Below are 21,925 nucleotides of genomic sequence, written 5' to 3' on the forward strand. Positions count from 1 at the left end.
TTCCACTCAGTTAAGATGGAGGAGGCAGGACATGATAAAATGTGCCCAGCTGTGCATTCTCCCTTCAGTGTACAAGCTGTGGATGGTGACCAAGTGCAGAGAGGTTGGGGCACAGGGAGGCAGTGGGGGGTCTTTAGGATCAGACTTTTCAGACTGGAAGAGACCTTAGCTTATCTAGGCCAACCTTCTCTGTTTTCTGCGTGCCCAGAGTCAAGGCAGCAAATTGTGGCAGTCAAACATCATTTCAGGTTCCATGCCAGCTCAGAGCCTTTTGCCTCACCTCTGTACTATTTTTTTTTTTTTTTTTTTGCCATAAGGGGGCACTCGTGGGTCCCGGAAAAGACAATATCCAGAAGGGTGCTTACTCATGCCAGTTGGACTTGTGCTGGAGGGCTGGAGCAGGTCATAAAGAGAAAATCAGTTCTCTCCTGATAAGACTTTCTTGCTGAAACCCGGTTGAGCTTGAATCAACAAGGTCCAGGGTGGGAGTAGCCCTGAAGGCGAATGGGAGCAAACTTACTCCAGGCCTATTTTTCAGCTTCATTACTTCACAGGGTTTATAACCCGCTGCAGAAAATGTTTTTGTGTGTATAATTCAAACAAACAGTTTTTCTATTCCCTCAGTTGGTACCCTGTTGGGACAAGCCTGGGCTGATGAGAGGCAGCTCCCAGGTGATGATGACCTCAGGGAAGGCACCAGCAAAAAGAATGTGTGTGTGCGGGGGGAGCTCTGACCTGCAGGCCAGATGCACAGGCCAACGGGGAGCAGGGGTGGCCTGGTGGGTGGCCCAGCCAGCTCCTTACCCCAGGGCTGACGCCTCTGACACAGCAGGGAGAAAAGAATGACAGGAGAGGGGAGTGAAAGGGCTTCTGTTGCGAAAGCAGCTCCATTTCACAGAGGTCTTGGGGCCCTGCCCAGCAACCCTTCCTCCCCACATATGATGGCTGGCTCCCCGCACCCAACACTAATCTTCCAGCTGAGATGCAGGGAGGGGCCAAGGAGGGAGGAGACCCTTGAGCAGGCCCTGAGCGGGCAGGGGTCTCTCAGCCTTCTGTGATTCTAGGGCCCAAGCCAGGGGCTCCCCTCCAGTTCTCTACACAGGTCCCCCACCCGACATTTAATCTGTCCACGGCCTGCATCCGAGCCCACACCTCCGCCTGGCCCCCGTCACAACTCCTCTCCCAAGGCCCCTCTTGCCAAGGTTCCAGGAAGCATGGGGCCCGGCAACCTGTGCTGGGGGCAGCCCTTAGGGCACGGGCTGGGCCACCTGGGAAGGAGGAGGAGCAGGAGGGACTCGGAGAAGGGGCAAGCAGCTCTCCAGAACTGTCTGGAGGGTGATGGATAGAGATCACATGGGAGGCATCCAGGCTGGACTTGAGGGTCCAGTGTCTTGAGCTGTAGCAGCAGCAAATAGGCAGGCAGCTGAGCCAAGCTGGTCACGACAGACCCGAGCTGGGCTCAGACCCACCTTCCTGGGCCCCAGGGGCTCTGGTCCCCAAGGGAAAAGTTAGGAGGACCTGCTCCTGGATTCTGCTTGTTGGAAGGAACCCTGAGTGTTTGGCGGCCAGCCTCTGAGGTCCCAGCTCCTGGTTGAGTCCCGACCTGCAGAGCTGGGATGCCTTTCGGGTCAGGCCTGCTGGGCAGTGCTTCACCCCAGCCTCTGGTGAAGCAGCCAGACATTCCCTTCCTGGGCTGAGGCAGGACTCACTGACTTCAGGGTTCGGAAGCTGGTCACACAGGTGAGTGACCCCGGGGTTCAGACGCTGGTCACGTACATGATCTCGACACGCAGCCGCTTCTCGGGACCATCCATGTCCTCTGTGGTGAGGCCCTGCTCCGGGGCAGCTTCTGGGACGGCTCCTTTGACCTCAGCCCACGGGCCCTCCCGCTCCTTCTTCCCCAGGACACAGAAACTGCCACCCATGAAGAGGGCGGCTGAGATGAGGAAGAAACTTGACATGTAGAAAACGTAGCTGAAGTCGTCGGTGGCATCCAGGAGGAGTCCTGGGGGCACAGAGAGCAAATCAGGTCACTGCCCGGGACTATCGGCTCCCTGCACCCCCTAAACCGTGTGTTTTCTGAGGGCTGGGGTTCTGTCCCTGCCGCCTCCCCAGCACTGGCTGGTCCCTCGTTGGCATTCGTTAGGTATTTGTCGAATGAAAGGAAAGAGAAGCAAACCAGCCCTGGCCCAGGCAGCCAGTCCTCGGGCCGGAAGAGCACTTCAGGGCATGGTTCCTTCACCCTCAGTGGCAGGCGGCCAAGGACTCGAGGGCCAGTGGCGTTTGGGATATCTGCTCAGCCATGCCCTGGGCCCTCGTCAGCTCTCCCCACTCGTCAACCCTGGAGATCTCCCTTGAAAACTGGAACTCCCAGTGCCACACTCGGAGTGGGGAGTCCCCGTCACCTGACTGTGATAAGCACGCTGCCTGTCAGCTGTCTACCCCACCCCCAGCACCACAGGCTCCACACACACCCTGGCCTTTACTCTGAATGTCACACACTCAGCTTCCAGCACGGCCACTACAGTGGGTCTGTACTTCCGTATCTGTTTGCTTCCCTTCCAGCACGAAATCACCACCATGATCGCAAAGCTGCCTCTTGTGCCCCAGTCCTCGACTCTTCCACCAGAGGCTGAGCCCTAAGTGGTGGGGACCATTGCTCCATGTTCAGCCCTGCACACCCGGTGACTGGCACAGGGGGAGGGACAGTTACAGTGGGTGTTCTCATCTGCGTTTTGCAGATGACACTGTGGCTCACAGAAGGAACATGACTTGCCGAGGGCCCTCAGGCAGGAAGTTGGAGGAGGAGGGTGTTAACAGCAGACCCGACACGTACATAGCTTCTACCACATGCCAGGCTCTCTACTGACCTCTTTGTGGAATGACCTGTGATCCCCACAAACCAGCCTATGAGGTAGATTCTACTGTCATCCCCACTTTGCTGATAAGAGAACAGAGGCACAGAAGGGAAGACAAAGAACTGAGGTAGGTCTGGTACCGAAAGCCTTATTTTTGACTGTTTGTACCATAATCGCCAGCTGGGGAACAGGCTGTGGCCAGTCCCCCGAGGTGATTGAGAAAATCACAAATAGGGGCTTCCCTGGTGGCTCAGATAGTAAAGAATCTGCCCGCAATGCGGGAGACCAGGGTTTGATCCCTGGGTTGGGAAGATCCCCTGGAGAAGGGCATAGCAACCCACTCCAGTATTCTTCCTGGGAAAATCCCACTGACAGAGGGGCCTGGCAGGTTTCAGTCCATGCAGTCTCAAAGAGTCAGACACGACTGAAGCAACCTGGCATACACATACCCCACCCAGGCCACCCCCTGCTTGCCCTCCATTCCCGGGGCCTCACCAGCCAGCGGCGGGGAGATGAGGATGGAGATGCTCTCCAGGATGGTGAAGAGCCCCAGGGCACTGGAGAACCGGTCCATGGGGACGATGTCCATGAGGACCTGGAAAAGCAGGGCACCGATGCCGCTCATGGACACGCTGTACACCAGGCAGTAGCCCACCAGGACTCGGAAGTCGGCCGACGCCACACACACCAGGTTGGTGAGCCCATTGAGCAGGGTCGCCAGGCTGAACAGGTACTTGCGGTGGCCCGCAAACTCCCGGCGGCCTGCCACCAGCCCAGCCATGGGCCGCAGGAAGATGTTGCTAAAGCCGATGACGGAGATGAGCAGGGCTGCCTTTTGTTCGTCCACCCCGTGCCGAATGGCGTAAGGGACCAGGAAGACGTGGGGCAGCGGGAAACCCACGATCATCCAGACAACCCCCAGCGTGTATACGCGGTAGCCCACGTTGTCCCGCAGGACGTCGAAGGCCAGGTGGCGCCGGATGGCCCGGCCACATGCCACCAGGCAGCCTCGCGAGGGTCTCTTGGAAGGCGAGGGGAGGCCTTCTCTGGCCTCCGGGGTCATGCTGGCAGGCACAGGCTTCACGACAGCCCCGCAGACGCAGCAGTGGAGAAGGACCCCGCCGAAGATGAGGAAGGTGCCTCGCCAGCCCAGGTCCTCCAGGAGGTAACGAGAGAGCAGCGGCCAGAGCGTGATGCCTAGGGAGACACCCGCCGAGGCCAGCGCGTTGGCCAGCACCCGCCAGCGGGTGAAGTACAGTCCCAGCACGGTGATGCTCGACTGAAAGCTGAAACACATGCCCAGGCCTGCGGAGGGAGAAGGGGGAGCCAGCTCCAGGGCACACCCGGTGTGGGGACCCTGGGGTCACGTCCCAGGTCTGTCTTCCTTCTGTTCCAGCCCAGACCCACTTCTAGGCACCCAGGGGTTTCAGATGGAATCAGCCCACCACACCACCTCCCTGGAAGCATCTCCCCTCCCAAGGCTGCCGGGGGGGCACACCTGTTCCCATGGGCAAGGCACCAGGGGATGTTCAAACACCTAAATCGGGTGAAGTCTCTCCCCTGCTTAACACCTTCCAGAGACTTCCCTTCACATGGAGGAAAAAAGCCAAAGTATTTACTCTGCCCTGGAAGGCTCTACACAGGCTGGCCTCTGGCCTCCTCTGGGTGCCATCTCAGGCCGCTAGCCATAATAAAGCCCCATTGGTTTCTTTCTCTTCCTCTGGACACCAAGCTCCCACTTACTGGATGTGTGCAGCTGCCGTTCCATCTGCCTGGAATACCCTCCCCCCCGACTCGCTCTCCTAACAGCTCAAATGCCACCGCCCCCACCTACTCTGTGCACAGCTGAATGTGCAGGAAAGCTCACCACCGCGCCCCGACCACCGGCCTCAGAGTGGCTCTTGGGCCTCCCACGGTGCCCCTGCAGTTCCATCAACCGTCTACTCTCCCTCACTCTTGCTGACCCCAAGCCTTCCTCTGAACCCCAACATCTCTCCCATCACTCTCAGCTGACCGACTTTCCTTCCCATCGGTAGCAATGGACAGTCCATGCTCCCAGACAAGGGCGACCCTCCACTTTCTCCCTGCATCCTGTCTGCTCAAGGCACGTCCCTCCAGCAACTTCCCTCTCTCCCAGCCACATCCATTTTCTCTTTACTATTAATAGATCATTCTCCTCCACTGTGATTTCTTCCGTGAAAACAAAACTCTCTTGACCCCAGTCTCTTCTGGATAATGGCCCATGTCTCTGCTCCCTTATATAAAAATTTCTTGGAAATCCTATCTCCACTGTCTCCAATTTCCTCCTTCCTGTTCTTTTTTTCAGCCATATTGCATGGCTTGTGGGATGGCAGTTTCCAACTCAGGCCACAGCAGTGAAAGCCCAGAATCGTCCTAGGCCACCCGACTAATTCCCCTGTTGTTCTCTTTTGAACAAATCAGACTTTCATCCTTACTCTGCTCCAGAATTATCAAGGCTGCCGCCCTCCACATTACAAAGCCGCAGATGGAGTCTGATGTCCACTCAATCTGATCCATCAGTGGCTTCACGGTTCCTCCCTCCTCCTCCTCGTCCTTGAGCACTTTCCTCACTTCTTTTGTCAAGAAACCACTCTCCTGGTTCTCCTTCTACCTCTGTCACTTCTTCCTGCCCAGGCCGCGAACCACTGGAGTGTCCATGTCCTGGGCCCCAGATCCCAGTCCTTATCATCCCTCTTCCCTCGTTCCCTTAGTGACAGCAGGGTGATAACCTCATCTCAAGACCTGAATACCAGGGCTCTCAGGACTCCCCAGCTGGCCACTCCAGCTCAGGGCCAGACCAGGTGTGTCCAAACCTGAGCTTCCCACCTGCCCTTGAACCTGCTCTTCCCCTAGGGTCCCCGTCGTAGTTTGCGGCCACTCCACTCTTCCATTCCACCCTTGGTAACACCCTTGGCTCTTGGGTCACCCTGGTGTCCTTCTCTGTACCTCACCTGCAATCCTGAATGAGACCCCTTCCCTTTGCCTCCATCATACCACCCTGGTTTAAGGTTGTAGCTGCCTCCTGGCTGGGCGATGACAACTGCTGTGTTGCTCCCAGCCTAGCCCCCTATGGTGTGTTCACAATACCACAGCTAGGGTACTGCCTGCATGCATGCTTGCTAAGTTGCTTCAGTCATGTCCGACTCTTTGGGACCCTATGGACTGTAGCCCACCAGGCTCCTCTGTCCATGGGATTCTCCAGGCGAGAATACTGGAGTGGGTTGCTAGGCTCTCCTCCAGGGCATCTTCCCCACCCAGGGATGGAACCCGCGTCTCTTACGTCTCCTGCACTGACAGGTGGGTTCTTTACCACTAGCGCCACCTGGGAAGCCCCCAGGGCAGTACCTAGTTCTTCACAAATAGTGGCTGGATGACATCTCTCTGCCCAAACCCCTCACAGGGCTTCCCATCTCACTACAAAGCCTTTGAGCTACCCTATCTGGCCTTTTCCCCTGCGGCCATGCCGCCCCCCCACCCCCCACCTTCTTGACCTTTGTTCACAGGCTTCTACCCTATTGGGCTTCCCTGGTGGCTCAGCTGGTAAAGAATCCACCCGCAATGTGGGAGACGTGGGTCCGATCCCTGGGTTGGAAAGATCCCCTAGAGAAGGGAACAGCTACCCACTCCAGTATTCTGGCCTGGGGAATTTCATGGAGTTGCAAAGAGTAGGACTCCTCCACTTTCACTTCTACCCTGTGTCCTCAGTGCTCCAAGAGTATTCCTGGGCCTTTGGTCTTGCTGTTCCTTCTGGTATGTTCTTCCCTGGGAGCCTGGTGGCAGATGCCTCACCTCCTTCTGACCAAATGTCACCTCCTCTGCAAAGCCTTCCCTGACAGCTCTGCTGAAAGCAGCAAGCTGGGACTTCCCTGGCGGTCAGAGTTAAGACTCCATGCTTCCATTGCAGGGGGCGCGGGTTCCATCCCTGGTCCGGTAAGCGAGATCCGACAAGCCTCAGGCACAGCCAAAAAAAAAAAAAAAGAAGCAGCAACCTCCTCCAACCCTGCTGTATCTTTTGCACTGGCTGTTTTAGTCATTTCACCTCTTAACTTGTCTAATCTCTGCCCAACCTCACCCAAACGAGGACACTATGGCATCAGCCGTCCTGTCTTCTCGGGCACTTGTCAGGATTGACCCTCGTTACTTATCTGTTCATTGTTCCTCTGCCTCGAGTGGCTGTGAGCAGCCCCAGAAGATTCAGAGCTTTGCCTGCCCTGTTCACCACGCCTGGCCCTTTTCAGTCTCATACCCAGTACCTACCCAGTAACTCTCGAAATGAAATGACGGTCACCTGTAATGAATCCTGCCGTGAGGTAGAGCTGGCCGAGGGTGTGGCAGAAGGAGCCGGCCACCATGCCCAGGCTGGCCAGCACGCCGCCCAGCATCATCGTCGCTCTGCAGCCAAAGCGTCCCACCAGGATACTACACAGGGGTCCTGTGGGGAGGGGGCAGGCGGCAGGTGACAGCTGAATGATGAGGTCAGAGGGAGGGAGAGAACAGGCTTGGGAGGGGCTTCCAGGAACAACTAGCAGGTGGCTTAAAGGCTTCCCTGGGGGCTCAGTGGTAAAGAATCCGCCTGCCAATGCAGGAGACACGGGTTTGATCCCTGATCCGGGAAGATCCCACGTGCCGTGGAGCGATGAAGCCCATGCACCACAACTACAGAGCAATGAAACTGTGCTCTACAGCCCGGGAGCCCAACCACCAAAGCCGACAGACCCCGGAGCCTATGCTCCGCGATGAGGAGCCCCCACTCGCTACAACTAGAAGAAAGCCTGCAGTGCAACAAAGACAGCACAGCCAACAATAAATAATAAATGCGTGCGTGCTGTCACTCAGCCACGTCTGACTCTTCGCAACCTATGAACTGTAGCCCGCCAGGCTCCTCTGTCCATGGGATTTTCCAGGCAAGAATACTGGAGTGGGCTAACATTTCCTCCTCCAGGGGATCTTCCTGACCCGGGGATTGAACCTGGATCTACTGTGTCTCCTGCACTGGCAGGTGGATTTTTTTTTTTTACCACTGAACCACCCGAGGAAGCCCTCAATTAAAAAAAAAAAAAAAAAAAAAAGACACAAAGCAGAAGCCCTGGAACACATACGCGTGGGTTCTGATCCCCACCCTGCTAAAGACTGGCTACAGGCCAAGCGAGGCCAGTCCCTTTCTAGGCCTTGATTTCCCCCTGCAGAGACTGAGGGGTGAGGCTGGGTGATGTCTGAGCAGCTGTGAGGTGAGGTGCTGCAAATATTCAGTTTGACCCTGACCAGGATTCCCAGAGGTACAGACTAAGGCCCTTCACTGCACTGACCAGAGGCCACATCCATCTGGGTGAAATCGTGACCTGGATGGATGCCCCTTGCAGGGGTTGGTCTCAGCGGACCACAGTCCCAGGGTGGCTACATCACAGGGAGCACCTCCAGTCCCCATTCCCCTCTCCCCCATCCTCAGGAGGACTGGCCTCAACCCTCCCACCATCCTCAACCTGTTCAGGGTGGGCAACCCAGGGCCTCGGGCTACGCTGCGCCCCCTTGCTCCAGCCTCTGGAGAAAAGTGTGTGGGGTACCTTCTCCCCTCTCCCATTCCCTCCAGCCACCACCAAAGTCTTGCATCGCTGGATGTTTGGCTTCTGGTGGAGAAGGGCCTGTCCTCCCCCACCTCTACCCTGAGCTGCTTTCTCATCAGTGCAGACCCGGAGTAGAAGTGAGCCAGTCCTGGCAGGCTGCTCCTTGACACCTCAGAGGGCCCCATCTGCCAAATACCTTGCCCCGGCCCGCCCTACCCCGCCCTCCCAAATACATACCATAGAGTTTCTCCAGAGTTAACTCTCCCAGAGCGCAGCCAAAGGGACAGAGAAAGTGTGTGTGCACACGCAATGTGAGTTTGGGTGCTGGGTGTGGAGAGAGGGTGTGTGGGTGTGAGCCAGTCTGAGTGTGAGAGTAACAGAGGAAGTGAGCGGCCCATCCTCAGAGGTAATCAAGGAGAGGGAGCCACAGAGGGAGAGGAGAGGCTTTGAAATGGACATGACCGCTGACCCACACATCCTTCCCACCCCCATACTTTGACCTGACTTTGGAAAGGTGACACTGGGGAAAGCCCTGAGTCATCGTGTGTGGGGCGGGGGCTGGGACGTGTGCCAGCTTAGCTGAGATAGCAGAGGGTGCTGGGGTGGGGCACTGGGAGGCAAATGCTCCCTCTGCATGGGCACGGTTTCTTCCCCAAACTCACTCTCCAGCATGGGTAAGGCCTCTGATACCCCGTGCTGGGTTGTCTTCATCTCTAAAATGTGTGGGTTTGGGGGTACTTAGGATCAAGGATACTTGCAAGTTAAAAATCTCCATAATACTGTGAATGAGCATGGCCTAAAGGCGCGCGTGTGTGTGTATGTAAGACAGACCTATAGGAGTCCTGGGCTGGCCGGAATGTTGGCATACCTCCTGGGCGTGAGTCTGAAGCTGGCTGGGGAGCAGGGTCCCCACTGAATGCTCGGTTCCTAGTCCCTGGCCCAGACCCCTCTCCAGTTGCAGCAAAGGAACCATCTGAGATTCACACTTCTGCCCATGCTTGTTGGCTGAAAGGTTGTGCAGTCTGAGCCAGGCCTGGCTTTGCTCCTTGCCCTGAGCCCATGCCCCAGTGAAGGTGGCTTCTATCCCAGTCTGACTTCCCTCCCGGTGCCGGTGGAGGGCGGGGAGATGGATCACCTGAGATGGGCAAACGGGGGTGAGGAGAGCCTGGCGGGCTGTCAAGTCGAGCCCCCCCAAGAGGTCACTGCCCATGGAGTCTCCCTGGAGAGCTCCCAGGAATGGGGGGGGGCAGTCCTGTGAGCCCAAGGCTATTGTGGAGAACGCACCCGGGCCCCTTCTCTTTCCCTGGGGTCAAGGTGAGCCCTTCACATCCCTGGAGAAGGCAACCAGGAACTGAGGGGACTGCCCTCCATCTCCCCTGCCCTCTGCTTCCTGGTGAGAGATGGGGTTCTTGCTCTGCCCTCTCTTGCTCCTGGGGTCCTTCTCCAGACCTCTGCTTCCTGTCCTGAAGCCCCGATGAGGGCAGTTTCCACTGCCCGAGCTCTCAGACCTGGCTGGACTCTGTGATCTTCTCTGCAACCCTGTGTGGGAGGTGGACAGCCTGGGGCTGCTGGCTGTTACCCCCAAATGGCAGAGGAAAAAACTGAGGTTCCAAGAGATCACCCCGCGGGAAGCCTCGCTGTTCTGTGGCGTGTGCCCCCGCACTCTTATGGTCTGGCTCAATCCTCCCACGCTCATCAGGAGGACCGGCTTTACATCCTGGGGGCCTCCCTGCCCTGTGCCCGTCCCCAGCCCAGTCCAGCTCAGCCCAGCCCAGCCCAGCCCCACAGGATCCTGGGTGGGGGAACTGGCCCTGCTGAAATCAAGATGACATCCCAGGAATTCACAGCACCAGGCGAAATCTATGGCCCCAGAGAGAGGGACCCAGGAGGCTGGAGAGGTTCTGGCTTCCTCCCTTCCCCCCGAGCTCCTTCTCATCCCTCCCCGCACCCCAGCCCACACCCGGTCCCTCCCCGCCCTGCTCACCCCCTGTGTGGAGCATGGCTGTCAGGATGGAGGGGAACCAGGAAGTCTCGCTGTTGCTGGCCTGGAACTCACGCTGCAGTTCGGTGAAGAAGATGCCGATGCACGTGGGGAAGCCCAGGGTGAGGCCCTGCGTCACCACTGAGGCCAGCAGCACCACCCAGGCCCAGCAGCCCTCGGAGCGCTCCAAGGCCTGGGGCATCCTTGGCTACAAGTGCTGCAGCCACAGCCTAACCGCTGCCCGGGTCACCTGAGGAAGGGAGAGAAGGGAGCTGCCTGCTGGCCCCGGCCTCCCTGCCGCCACCCCTGGGCGGCTGGACCCGTTCCTTCCTCTCGCCCGGCACCGGGTACGGCAGAGGGACGCCACCCCCTGGGAGGTGGCCAGAGGCCCACACACTGGCCTTGGCATCGCCTTTCCCCTACTTCTCAGAGCCAGCCTGGCAGGAGGGACAGGAGGGGCCAGCAGGTGAACCATTGTGGGCCCGAGTGGGCGGGCGGAACGCTTTCTAGCTGTGCCGTCATCTAGGGGTCAGCAGGTGGGACTGCCTGGCCCCGCCGTGGCCACGCGCCCGCCAGAACTGCCGGTGGCCGTCTGGAGCCGCTCAGTCCCGGTGCCACAGGCGCACAGTGACACCTCTCCAACGTCCCAACCAGCCTTCCTGCTTCCAGCACCCCGGGCACAGCCAGGCTCCCTGTCAGAGCCACGGTGACAGCCGGGGAGCCAGTGGGCAGGGGCCGCCGAGTGGGCAGCTGCTGCACAAAGCGCGCCACGCCGCAGCGCCCGAGCGCGGAGCCCGAGTCTCCCTGCAGTGCTCCTGTCTCGGCGCTCACGGCCAAGAGGCCCCACACAGTCCCAGAGAGAGGCCTGTCCCCGCGCGGGCTTCTCTGAGCACACACACAGCACACACACAGCACACACACACAACACACCACACACATCACACACACACAGACACACTGCACACACACACAGAGCACACCACACACATCACACACACAGACACACTGCACACACACACAGCACACCACACACATCACACACACACACACTGCACACACCACACACACAGCACACCACACACATCACACACACACAGACACACTGCACACACACACACTGCACACCACACACATCACACACACAACACACCACACACACAACACACCACACACATCACACACACACAGACACACTGCACACACACACACAGCACACCACACACATCACACACACACTGCACACACCACACACACACAGCACATCACACACATCACACACACACCACACACCACACACACACAACACACATCACACACACCCCACACATACAGTACACATACACACAGCACACACATCACGCACACATACCACACAACACACATACTACACAACTTACGCACACCACACGTAACACACATAAAACATAACATACAACACGTACAACACACAGTCACATGAATACATAGAAAGGTGCACAAGCACATACAAAGAATACAAACATATATAACACGCGTGCATACACAGTCACACAGGAATGCGTAGAAAGATACCCATTCACACAGATGGGCACAGTTACACACACAGACGTGCACTTACGTAGGTACACAGACACATAGACACACACCACACAGACAGGCAGAGAGAAACACACAGGACCACCAGGCACACAGAGTTACATGCAGACCCACACTTACACACAGAAAAATCCAGAGACACAGGGACACACACAGTCACGCATTCAGGAGGGCGTGACACGCACAGAGATACACATGCTCAGACACAAACACGTGCAGCAGCACACCCCCAGACACACTCAGGCAAGCCCAGAGACAGACAGACAGGTGCTGCAGACAAACGGACACACACAAACAGGGCCGCGTGCTATGCAGACAAACGCATCCCCCACAGCCTTGGCTCAGTCCCACCTTGGTTCCTCGCCACCACCAGGGTTACTGCCCCCATCATAGAAGCTGCCTTATCCAGGCCTCGACGCCCAGCCCCCTCCCCAGATGAAAAGCCCTTTTCCAGTCCCCTCCATCCTGCCTCTCCCCCTGCTCCCTGGCCCGCAGGGGCCCCAACCTCACCCTCGCCAGGCAGTGAGAGCAGAGCAGTCTCCATGAAGCCAGCCATCCTGGGCGCTCCAGTCCCCACAGCCTCCCTCCTTTCTGCCCCAGGCCCTGAAGATCCAAGGAAACTCAGGAAACTATCAGAAATAGGAAACACCTCTTCCTGCCCAGCCCAGCACCCCACACCTTCCCCCCAGGCCCTGGAGCTTCAACACAGCACCCAAGCTGGATCCAGCCTAACTGCCTCCTTCCTGGGCTCCAACCCCTAACCCTTCTCCAGCACAGGCCTCTTCCCTCCCCAGAGGACCCCCAGAGGCCCTGCCACGGTGAGTAGCCCATTCATCCTAGCCTGGGAGAGTGAGTGTGAGTGTGTGTGAGTGAGTGTGAGTGTGTGTGCGTGACCTTGAGTCCTGCGTGTGGGCTAGGAACACCTCTTGCCCTCCTGGCTCCTGCACGTCACACAGGCCCTAGAGATCCCCCAGCCCCGATTCTCCTGGCTCGGCCCCAAGCTTGGGGGCAAACCTCAGATCCTCCTCCAGCTAACTGGCTCACTCCTACCAGGATTTCTGTTCCCTCAGCAAGTAGAAAGGCCACGGATGCCACCTGATCCCGCCTGTGAATGTCAAGTCTCCCCACCCTGCTCCAGTGCTCACCCCTCCTCCACACACCCCGGCCCCTCCATCTTCCTGGACCTGCCACTTTCCACTTTCCTCCCAGAAGGGCCATCAGCCTTCCCTCCGGCTGGTCCCTCACCACGGTGCCCCATCCCCGGTACCCCCCCACGCCCCTTCCGAGCAGCAGGCTGTCTCTGACCAGAGGTGGCAGGGAGAAGGAAGATGGGAGAGGAGACATGTGGGGGCCCCCAACACCCTGCCCGGCTCTGGTCCCCTCTCCATTGCCCTTGCCTCCTGCCCCTCCACGCAGAGGCCTCTGGTGCCCTTATCAGCAATTACTCCTCTGAGCCTCCCCTCCAGTGAACTCTGTCCAGAATTCTGACCTTCACCCTGCACCTACCTTCCCTCAGAACCTTTCAGTGGAGTAGGTTTCTCCTCCCTCCAGGCCTCAGGGGACAATCAGAGCCCAGGAAACCCTAAGCTCATTTGTTCTCTCTTTACCCTGGCCTCTCTCTAGGAGCTGGCTTGCAGACTTTGGCCTTCTCCAAGGAGGCTGTGCCCTCCCATACAGCCCCCAGACAACTCCCAGGTCCAGCACCCCCTCCCCGAGCCAACTGGTCCCTCCTCGGGAACTCGGTTGCCGAGATTCCAAAGTCCTCAGCCAGAGAGAAGTCCAGTCGGTCCTTCAAGAGTCAGCCCCAGCGGCATCTCCAGGAAGCTATGCTGACCCCCAACTCTAAGGCCCTTTCCTGTACTTCTCTCCTTAATAGTAGTTTTCACACCAAACTGGAGTGGATCCTTCCGTGCTTATCGCTGTCACCTGCATTTCTCCTCCCACTTCTACACTATGAGCAGGGAGGGACCTGTTCACAGCCGCCCACCTGGCCTCCACCTGAGCCCAAAAGGTAATATCAATGTGACTCACCTGTGCTCCTCGGGGGGGCAGGCAAGCCCAGGAACAAGGGTGAGCTGGTTTCCGGGCAGGCAGGTCCATTCCAGAAGACTCAAGCGGAACAGAGCAGCAGTGTGGGCTCTGGTTCCGCCTCTGCCCCGGCAGAGAAGCTGTCTTCCCTTTATACCTGGAACCAGGAGTCATGATCACCCCCTGGCATGCAGTTAGGGCAAGGAAGGAGACAGGGCTGGAGATGCTTCACTCTCACTTTCCGGGACTGGAGGTGAGCAGCTTGCCACGGGAGCTGCTGACCTCAGTCCTCAGGGACCTGCTGCCCAGAGAGAACGACCGTCCTCATGCCAGGTGACCCAAAGCTGGCTGTGTGGACGGAAGTTCAGATGACATCTCCTGTCCTTTTCCCATGACACACAGTGCCTGGTCTGTTTTTTAGGGCTTCCCATCTTACGCCAGGAGACTGGCCAGGCCCTCAGAATCCATCCCCAGCCCCCCCGAGCTTGCAGGTACAGGCAAAAAAGGGCAGTGATGCTCTCACGCAGGGGTCTGGGGTTAGGGTCCTGGTGTGCAAGGGCCTCCCCCTGGACCTCTGCTCTCTTCTCCTGGCGGAAGAGCTGGTGAGAGGAAAACAAGGAACCATCACCTTTACCAACAGTGGAAGGATGGCCAGACCCTGGAGACCCCCTCCCTCCCCAGGCTCCACACCAGGCAGGATGCCAGGCCTGAAGCCCAGGGCAGAGGACAGGCAGGAGTGAGATTCCTGCCCGAGAGGGGAGCAGCGCGAGCCAGCCTGAGCTTGGGGCGGACAAGCCCTCAAATTCCTGGACCTGGCAGGAGCCTGGGGAAGGAAGAAGGCGGTTCCAGAGGTGGGCCAGCTGGAGCCGGTCACCCTCCTCCCTTCTCTGCCTCCAGAGGTGCCCCCACCATCCAGACAGGGGCCCCGGTTGACCACGGCCTGGAAGGGGGATGGGCGAGGCAGCAGAAACCTCATGACCTCTTGCCACCCTGGCACATTCCCTGCCGTCCGGATCAGTTTCCACAGGGCTTGCTTCCCACCCTCCCCCTCACGGCGGACCTCCTCTGGGTGGGGCTTCTGGGACGTCCAGGCGCCATCCCCTGGGGAGGTTTCAGCCCAGGCCTTGGGTGGTGCCTGTCCCCTCACCCGCCAGGCCGTGAGGGTCCCCAGCCATCCCAGGCTGGAGCGGCCCGCGGGACGCGGACAAGGATCCTCACCCCCAACCGGCGGGGCGGGTCCGCGACGGTGCCCACGGGGACCCCGGCGAGGGAAGACACCTCGGGGGCCGTGGGGTGGGGCCCGGGGAGCCTGCTCACCGGCTCGCATGGGCCCGGCGGAGGGGCGGCTCCACTCCCGCCGAGCGGCTTCCTGCGGCCCGGCCCGCCCGCGGAGGAGGCGGCAGGACGCCGGGCGGCAGCAGGGACCGAGGGGCGGGCGCAGGGCGCGGGTGGGCGGGACCACCTCCGCGTCTCCTGGAGCCTGGCGGGAGGCCTCGGGACCAGGCCCGGGGGAGCGGGGAGGCACCCCATGCTTGCAGCCTCGCCCCCTCCTCCGAGTGGTCCGGACCACTCCAGCAGCCCCGGCCCGGCTCCCGGCGCCTACCGGCGCGTCGGTACGTAATGAACAAGTAATTGGCGTAGCCCACCTGCTCGCTATCGAGCTTCTTGATTTTCCCGCTCTGATTCCAGGGCCCCTGGAATGGAAGGCAGAAAGCGTGGGGTAAGAGACGGCACCTCCCAGCGGCAGTCGCGTAGGCGGCCAGGGTGCAGGATTCCTTCTTGGGAGGCTCTAGCTTCCTCCCAGTGAAAACCTAGAGCTTTGAAGGCCACATCCAGAGGAGGCCGGGCAAGCAGCTGTCGAGGAGCAGAGAAGAGGGTGGACCCCCTCAGCCCTGGGAGCGGGTCAGAGGGCCCGCACTTCCTCTGCTCGCGCTCCTCTCCCACCTAGCCAAGCCTTGATATGTATTGTTTAAAATGTATAGTTAGTGCAAACCTACAGCAATCAAGATGGTGTGGTACTACTGGGTAGATGTATAGATCAGTGAAACAGAATTGAGAATAAGCCCTTACATTTACAGTCAGTTAATTTTCCGTCAGGGTGCTCAGACAGTATAGGGTGGGAAGAATATATAGCTGCATGTAAAAGAATGTGGTTGGATTGCTACCTCATACCGTTTAAAAAACAAAACACAACACTAAAACTATAAAAATTCGTAGAAGGAAGCATAGCAGTAACTCTTCATGACCTTGGGTCAGGCAATGGGTTCTTCTTGGACACTACAGCAAAAGCAGAAGTGACAAAGGAAAAAAAAACAAAAACGGTTTGGACTTCTCTGACAGTCTAAGACTCTGTGCTTCCCCTGTAGGAGCCATGGGTTCGATCCCTGGTCAAGGAACTAAGATCTCCGCATGCTGCCTGGTGCAGCCCAAAAGCTAAAAACCTTTGTGCACTAAAGGACACCATCAGGAAAGTGAAGAGATAACTCTCAGAATGGGAGAAAGTATTTGCAAATCATATATTTGATAAGGGACCTGCATTGAGAATGTATAAAGAACTCTCACAACTCAACCTCAAAAAGACAAACACTTTTTACAAATACTTTTTACAAACAGTAAAAAGACAAATAATTCCATTAAAAATGGGTGAAATATATGACTAGATATTTCTCCAAAGAAGATATGCGAATGGCCAACAAGCCCATTGAAAAAATACTCAACATTATTATTCATCAGGGGAAATGCAAACCAAACCCTCAATGAGATGCCACTTCCCACCCACTGGAATAGTTAACTTCTGGGTGAGTGAGGTAAGAGATACTGTATCGAGTTGTGAGTCATACCTTAGACATCTGTGCCTGTGGTTCCTTTACTTGGCAACAGTCACAGTGCTGGGATTGCCTCTTACTTGGGGGATATTCATCCTAGTCTGAGGTTCCCTAGATACAAACCTTGGGAGGAGGGGATTAAGGTTTATCCCATGGTCCCAAAGGGATGGTCTCAGGCTTTGAGAGGTCCTGTGTGGGGGACAAAAGAGGGTCACACTGGGTCTACACCGTCTGGATACCCCTTATCTCAGCCTGGCCCAGTACTGGGTGGCAGTGAGACAGGAGGGGAGGGGGGCAGGGCACAATCATTCCAAGTATCACATGCACACACGCACAAATGATGCAGCTATTGAGAATACAAAAGAGCTACTTAGAACCCGGTAGGGCCGAGATAGGGGAAGATTCAACTTCTCAGAGACTTTGAGCCTCATTGTGTGCTCATTGTATCAGGTTAGCATATGCTAAACGACACAGGTGTTGATATAGTTCCAAAGCTGACCAAAACAATGGGTGGTGGCCCAATTCCTGGAAATCCCCGCCTCTACCCCAAAAGAGTTGGATAATCCTCCTACTTGTTAGAAATCACCAACCTATAAAAATGAACAACCCATATACCAGAACCACTCTCACCTTCTGAGAGGGACCTCTCTCTCTGGAATGCGTATTTCTCCAAATAAGCTCGCTTCCGCTTTCCTATGGCTTGTTTTCTGCACAGTCGAGAACTCTCACTTGGCACCCTGTCCCAGGAATCTCACCCGAAACCTGGAACTTGACTATACCTGTCCTGGGAACTCAGAACAGGCTGGGTGTAGCCCTCCACCCCATTTGTGGGTACTCTGGCCCTACCTAGGGACTCAGTGCCCAGGGACTTCCTGGAGGCTCTTACCCTCTCTGGAAAAATCAAACTAGGTTTCCCAGGACCCCACTGTCCTCTGGGGAGCCCCACTCTAATCTTCGACCTCTGCTCAACAAGATGAGACTCAGAGAGCTGTGGGCAAACCCCCTCCTCCATCCCAGACTCTGGGTACTTCTTCAGAATAAAGCTCCCACCAGGTCGGGGCATAGTCACTGGCTGCAGAACTCAGAACTAGGGTCTGTGACTCCCACAGGTCACCCTTGCAGCCTTCCTCTGTGACTCTGCCCCAGGGGTTGCTCTGAGGGGGCAGCCTGGTCACCGGGCCCGGTTTTGTTAGAGCATATCACAGCTGTAAAATGAGAAGTGGGTGACCAGGGACTCAGAGAAGCAAACTGAGGCATCTGCTCAAAGAGAGAGGGAGGCAGCTGCTCAAAGTCATAAACCTTTAGGAATTAACTCTAAGTAGTCAGTGGTTGGGTTCCCTGGTGGCTCAGTGGTAAAGAATCCGCCTGCTAGTGCAAGAGACGTGAGTTGGATCCCTGGGTCAGGAAGATCCCCTGGAGAAGGAAATGGCAACCCACTCCAGTATTCTTGCCTGGAGAATCCCATGGACAGAAAAGCCTGGCGGGCTACAGTCTATGGGGTCGCAAAGAGGCAGACACAACTTAGTGACTAAACAATTAGTATTGAATAACCCAATTGCCACATATCACTGAGAATAACAACCACCATGTTCTGCTGCTGATCTGCCAACCCCACCTGAGATCTGCCCGGTTATTCCATTCCCTGAAACACTCTGTCCTGATGATCTTTTTTTTCAAATAACAAAAAACGTCGTCAGCCCTTGGTTGACTTGCATGTGTCAACTTAGAAGCCCCTTCCTCCAGGAAGGCCTCCCAGACCTCCCATGTTGAGGCCCTAATCCTGCCGAGTGTTGTGTGTCTCCCACACTAAGTTCCCTGAGCCTTTGGGAACTTTCTTGCCCAGTTGATCAACATTGCCCCAGCCCTTAACACAGGGTGTAGCATAGAATATAACAATATTGGTCACCATGTGTGGAGGAGGTTCTAAGTTCTGTTCAGGTACTACCTTATTGGCTTGGTGAAGGAGTGGAGTATTGCCCACCCCAAGTCAGTCCCTCATTCCAGGATCTTAGGATCCTTAAAAAATATATATATATATATTTATTTATCCTTAAAAAAAAAAAAAAAATATATATATATATATATATATGGCCACACTATGCGCAATGGGGGATCTTAGTTCTCCAACCAGGGATCAAACCCATGCCTCCTGCTTTGGGAGTCTTAACCACTGGACCATCAGGGAAGTCTCTAAAAATATTTTAATTTTTTAGAAGCTCCAGGATGGGATGCTGGTCCCTCTGCCCCTCTCTCTGGGTCTTGGCCTGTGCCCGTGACCCTGTGGGCTCCTTGGCATGGACAGAGTGCCCTCTGCTGGGTTAGTGGGGACAATCCATCCAGGCTCTTCTGGACGCTGCTGGCACTGGGCCCCTGGGCACCTTCCTGTTCGCAAGCCCCTCCCCTACTCCACCAGCTCTGTTCCTTTTCTACCTTCTGCCTGTCACCCTCCTCTGCCTGCTTGCCCTCCTCTGCCAGGGCCTGTATCAACTTGTCAGCTGGTCCCAGAGGCCTGGGCCACGCCACCCAGCTCGCTATATCCCCCAAAGTTCCTCCTAAACTTGAATCTGAGGGGCCAAGTCTCTCCCAGGACTGACCATAGCTGGAGACCTAATGTTGGGGTACCTAGTACCCCAGCCTCCCCTCCACTCCAGCCCCCTCACTCTTCTCAGCTTTCTCCTCTCTCTCTCTCTTTTTTTGGGGGCTGCACTGCAAGGCAGGTGGAACTTCCCTGACCAGGGATTGAATTTGTGCCCCCTGCAATGGGGACCCAGAGTCTTAACCCCTGCACTACCGGGGAAGTCCTCCTTTTGCGTTTCTTACCCAGAGTCTCTCCTCCATGCCACCCCCGTTCTGGAGCTCCAAGCCCTTCTCCTTGAGATTTTCTCACCGTCACCGGAACTGAGCCTGTCTCTACACTGCCCACAGCAGCTTCCTCTTCCTTCACAGCAGGCCCTTCCTCTGTTCTCTGACTCCATCCCATCCAGGGCCTCCTTCCTTCCCCTTGGCTTTCATCTTCATATCCAGCTGAGCTTAATTCTACTGCCTCTTCCCTTTGAGATCTTGCTCAGATGTCTTATCTCTTCCTGAAGCTGGGGCCCCTTCAGGCCCACACAGCTCACACACTGAGCCTTGACAGCTCTCTGTCCTCAGCCTCTCTGCCTGAAACGGCAGAATCATCTTCCCAAACCCTCCCCACTTTGGGGACTTCCTTGGCCACCCAGTGGTTAAGACTCTCTGCTTCCAACGCAGGAAGCCTGGGTTTGATCCCTAGTCAGGGAACTAAGATCCCACATGCCCCGTGTTGCTGCTAAAAAAAAAAAAAAGCATCTCACTTTTCAGGGCTGCACTGGAAGGCCGTGCCGGCTTTGAGTTCACAGGACACTCCGCCAGCACCCTGGCAGGCTCTGTTCTGCACACTTGTATCCCAGTACTCCAGCCCACATGCCTGACAGCTGGCCCTGGGGATTTGCCTCCTCACCCATTCCTACCTCACGTGCGTTTCTACACTCAGATGTCACACCCTGGGCCCTCACTTCACACCCAACACCCTTCCTCTTGGCCCCACTCAGCCTGGCCCTGGAGCCCATGGTTCTCCCCACCCGGGCTGCCCTGATACGCTCAAAACTGTCCATTTAAAAACAAACGGGGTGGGGACTTCCCTGGTGATCCAGTGGTGAAGAATCTACCTTGCAATGCAGGGAACGCGATTTCAATTCCTGGTCAGGGAACTAAGATCCCACATGCTGCGTGTGGGTCAGGGAAGTCTGCTGAAGCCCAAAACTAAATAAATAAATATTTAAAAAAAAAAAAAAAAAAACCTGCATGGGAAGGGGAAGCTTCCCTGGTGGCTCAGTGGTAAAGAGTCCACCTGCCAATTCAGGAGACACGGGTTTGATTCCTGGGCAGGAAGATCCCACGTTCACAGAGCCTGCGCTTGCTGTAACAAGAGAAGCCACCGCAGTGAGAAGCCCTCCTGTCACATCTAGAGAGTAGACCCCGCACAGCACAGTGAGAGAAAAACCCCTATAGCAGCAAAGACCCAGCACAGCCAAAAAAAAAGAAAAACTGGGGGGACTTCCCTGGTGCTCCAGTAGTTGAGGCTATAAGCTCCCAATGCATTCAGCCCGGGTTTGATCCCTGGTCAGTGAACTAGATCCTACATGATGCAACTAAGACCCAGGGCAGTCAAAGAAAAGATTCTGCAAGTAGTGTGGCAGCAAAGCAAAAAAAAAAAAAAAAAACATGCCGTTTCCCTGAAGGCCTGCCTCCCTCTGGGGTGGCCAGAGCGCGCCAGAACCACATGCCTGTTCCTGTTCCCTCTGGCCCGCCGGTCCCATCCCTTCCTTTGCTCCAGCCACCTCCCTGCTTTCCCATCGCTCTGGATAACCCCTACAGCTTGCAAGGATGAAGGCCAAGTGACACCCCCTCTGGAACATCCTGATGGGCCCAGATATGTGCAGCTTTCTGAGAACCTGGGGGAGCCGCCTGCTTCGGTATCTCCAGCGCCTGGAAGAGCACCGAGCCAAACACTCAGCAGGTGTTGTGTTGGTTTCCTGTGGCTGTCACGCAAAGGACCATGAACGAGGGGCTGAGGGGGCGGTTCAGGGCGGGGGTGGAAGGCCAAGGCCACAGAACTGTATTCTCTCCCCATTCTGGAGGCCAGAGGTCTGAGATCAAGATGCTTGGCGGGGTCAGCTCCCTCTGAAGGCTCTGAGAGGGAGTCCAGCCCACCCCTCCCTCCCGAATTCTGGTGGCTGCTGGCGATTCTTGGCTTGCAGCTGCATCCCTCTCTCTCCGTTCCATCTTCTCTCTGTATCTGAATGTCTCCACGTCTCTGTTTTCTCTTATCAGGACACTAGGCATTGGATTAGGGTCCACCCTACTCCAGTATGTGTGTGTGTGTGCGCTCAGTCGTGTCCGACTCTTTGAAACCCCGTGGACAGTAGCCCGCCAGGCTCCTCTGTCCATGGGATTCTCCAGGCAAGAATACTGGAGCAGGTTGCCATTTCCTTCTCCAGGGATCGAACCCATGTCTCTTGCATTGGTAGGTGGATTCTTTACCATTGCGCAACGTGG

The 21,925-nt window shown here is 56.6% G+C and overlaps 1 protein-coding gene across 2 annotated transcripts; it reads right to left on the reverse strand.

The window, feature by feature from the left end:
• Positions 1 to 866: 866 nt before the first annotated feature.
• On the reverse strand, positions 867 to 19,716 carry SLC16A5 (solute carrier family 16 member 5). 2 transcript variants are annotated; one of them, XM_052658169.1, is made up of 7 exons: positions 19,670 to 19,716; positions 15,671 to 15,718; positions 14,028 to 14,181; positions 10,425 to 10,671; positions 7,168 to 7,311; positions 3,354 to 4,163; positions 867 to 2,005 (listed from the first exon to the last, which is right to left on the reverse strand). In XM_052658169.1, exons 4-7 carry the CDS (start codon positions 10,621 to 10,623, stop codon positions 1,758 to 1,760), a joined length of 1,401 nt encoding a protein of 466 aa, XP_052514129.1. In that variant the 5' UTR covers positions 10,624 to 10,671; positions 14,028 to 14,181; positions 15,671 to 15,718; positions 19,670 to 19,716; the 3' UTR covers positions 867 to 1,757. The 2 variants fall into 2 exon arrangements, with proteins under 2 accessions (XP_052514129.1, XP_052514126.1); XM_052658166.1 differs by lacking the exons at positions 15,671 to 15,718; positions 19,670 to 19,716 and adding an exon at positions 15,342 to 15,425.
• Between the last annotated feature and the right edge of the window lie 2,209 nt (positions 19,717 to 21,925).

This window comes from Budorcas taxicolor, chromosome 19 (assembly GCF_023091745.1).
Source record: "Budorcas taxicolor isolate Tak-1 chromosome 19, Takin1.1, whole genome shotgun sequence".
Lineage (NCBI taxonomy): Eukaryota > Metazoa > Chordata > Mammalia > Artiodactyla > Bovidae > Budorcas > Budorcas taxicolor.

What these genes read in the sequence shown, in the direction of transcription:
- SLC16A5 (XM_052658169.1), bottom strand. Translation starts at nt 10,623, where the DNA reads ATGCCCCAGGCCTTGGAGCGCTCCGAGGGCTGCTGGGCCTGGGTGGTG. An exon ending in AGCCATGCTCCACACAGGGG is followed by an intron (nt 7,312 to 10,424) that starts GTGAGCAGGGCG and finishes CCCTCCCCACAG; the next exon opens with GACCCCTGTGTAGTATCCTG. An exon ending in CACGGCAGGATTCATTACAG is followed by an intron (nt 4,164 to 7,167) that starts GTGACCGTCATT and finishes CTCCCTCCGCAG; the next exon opens with GCCTGGGCATGTGTTTCAGC.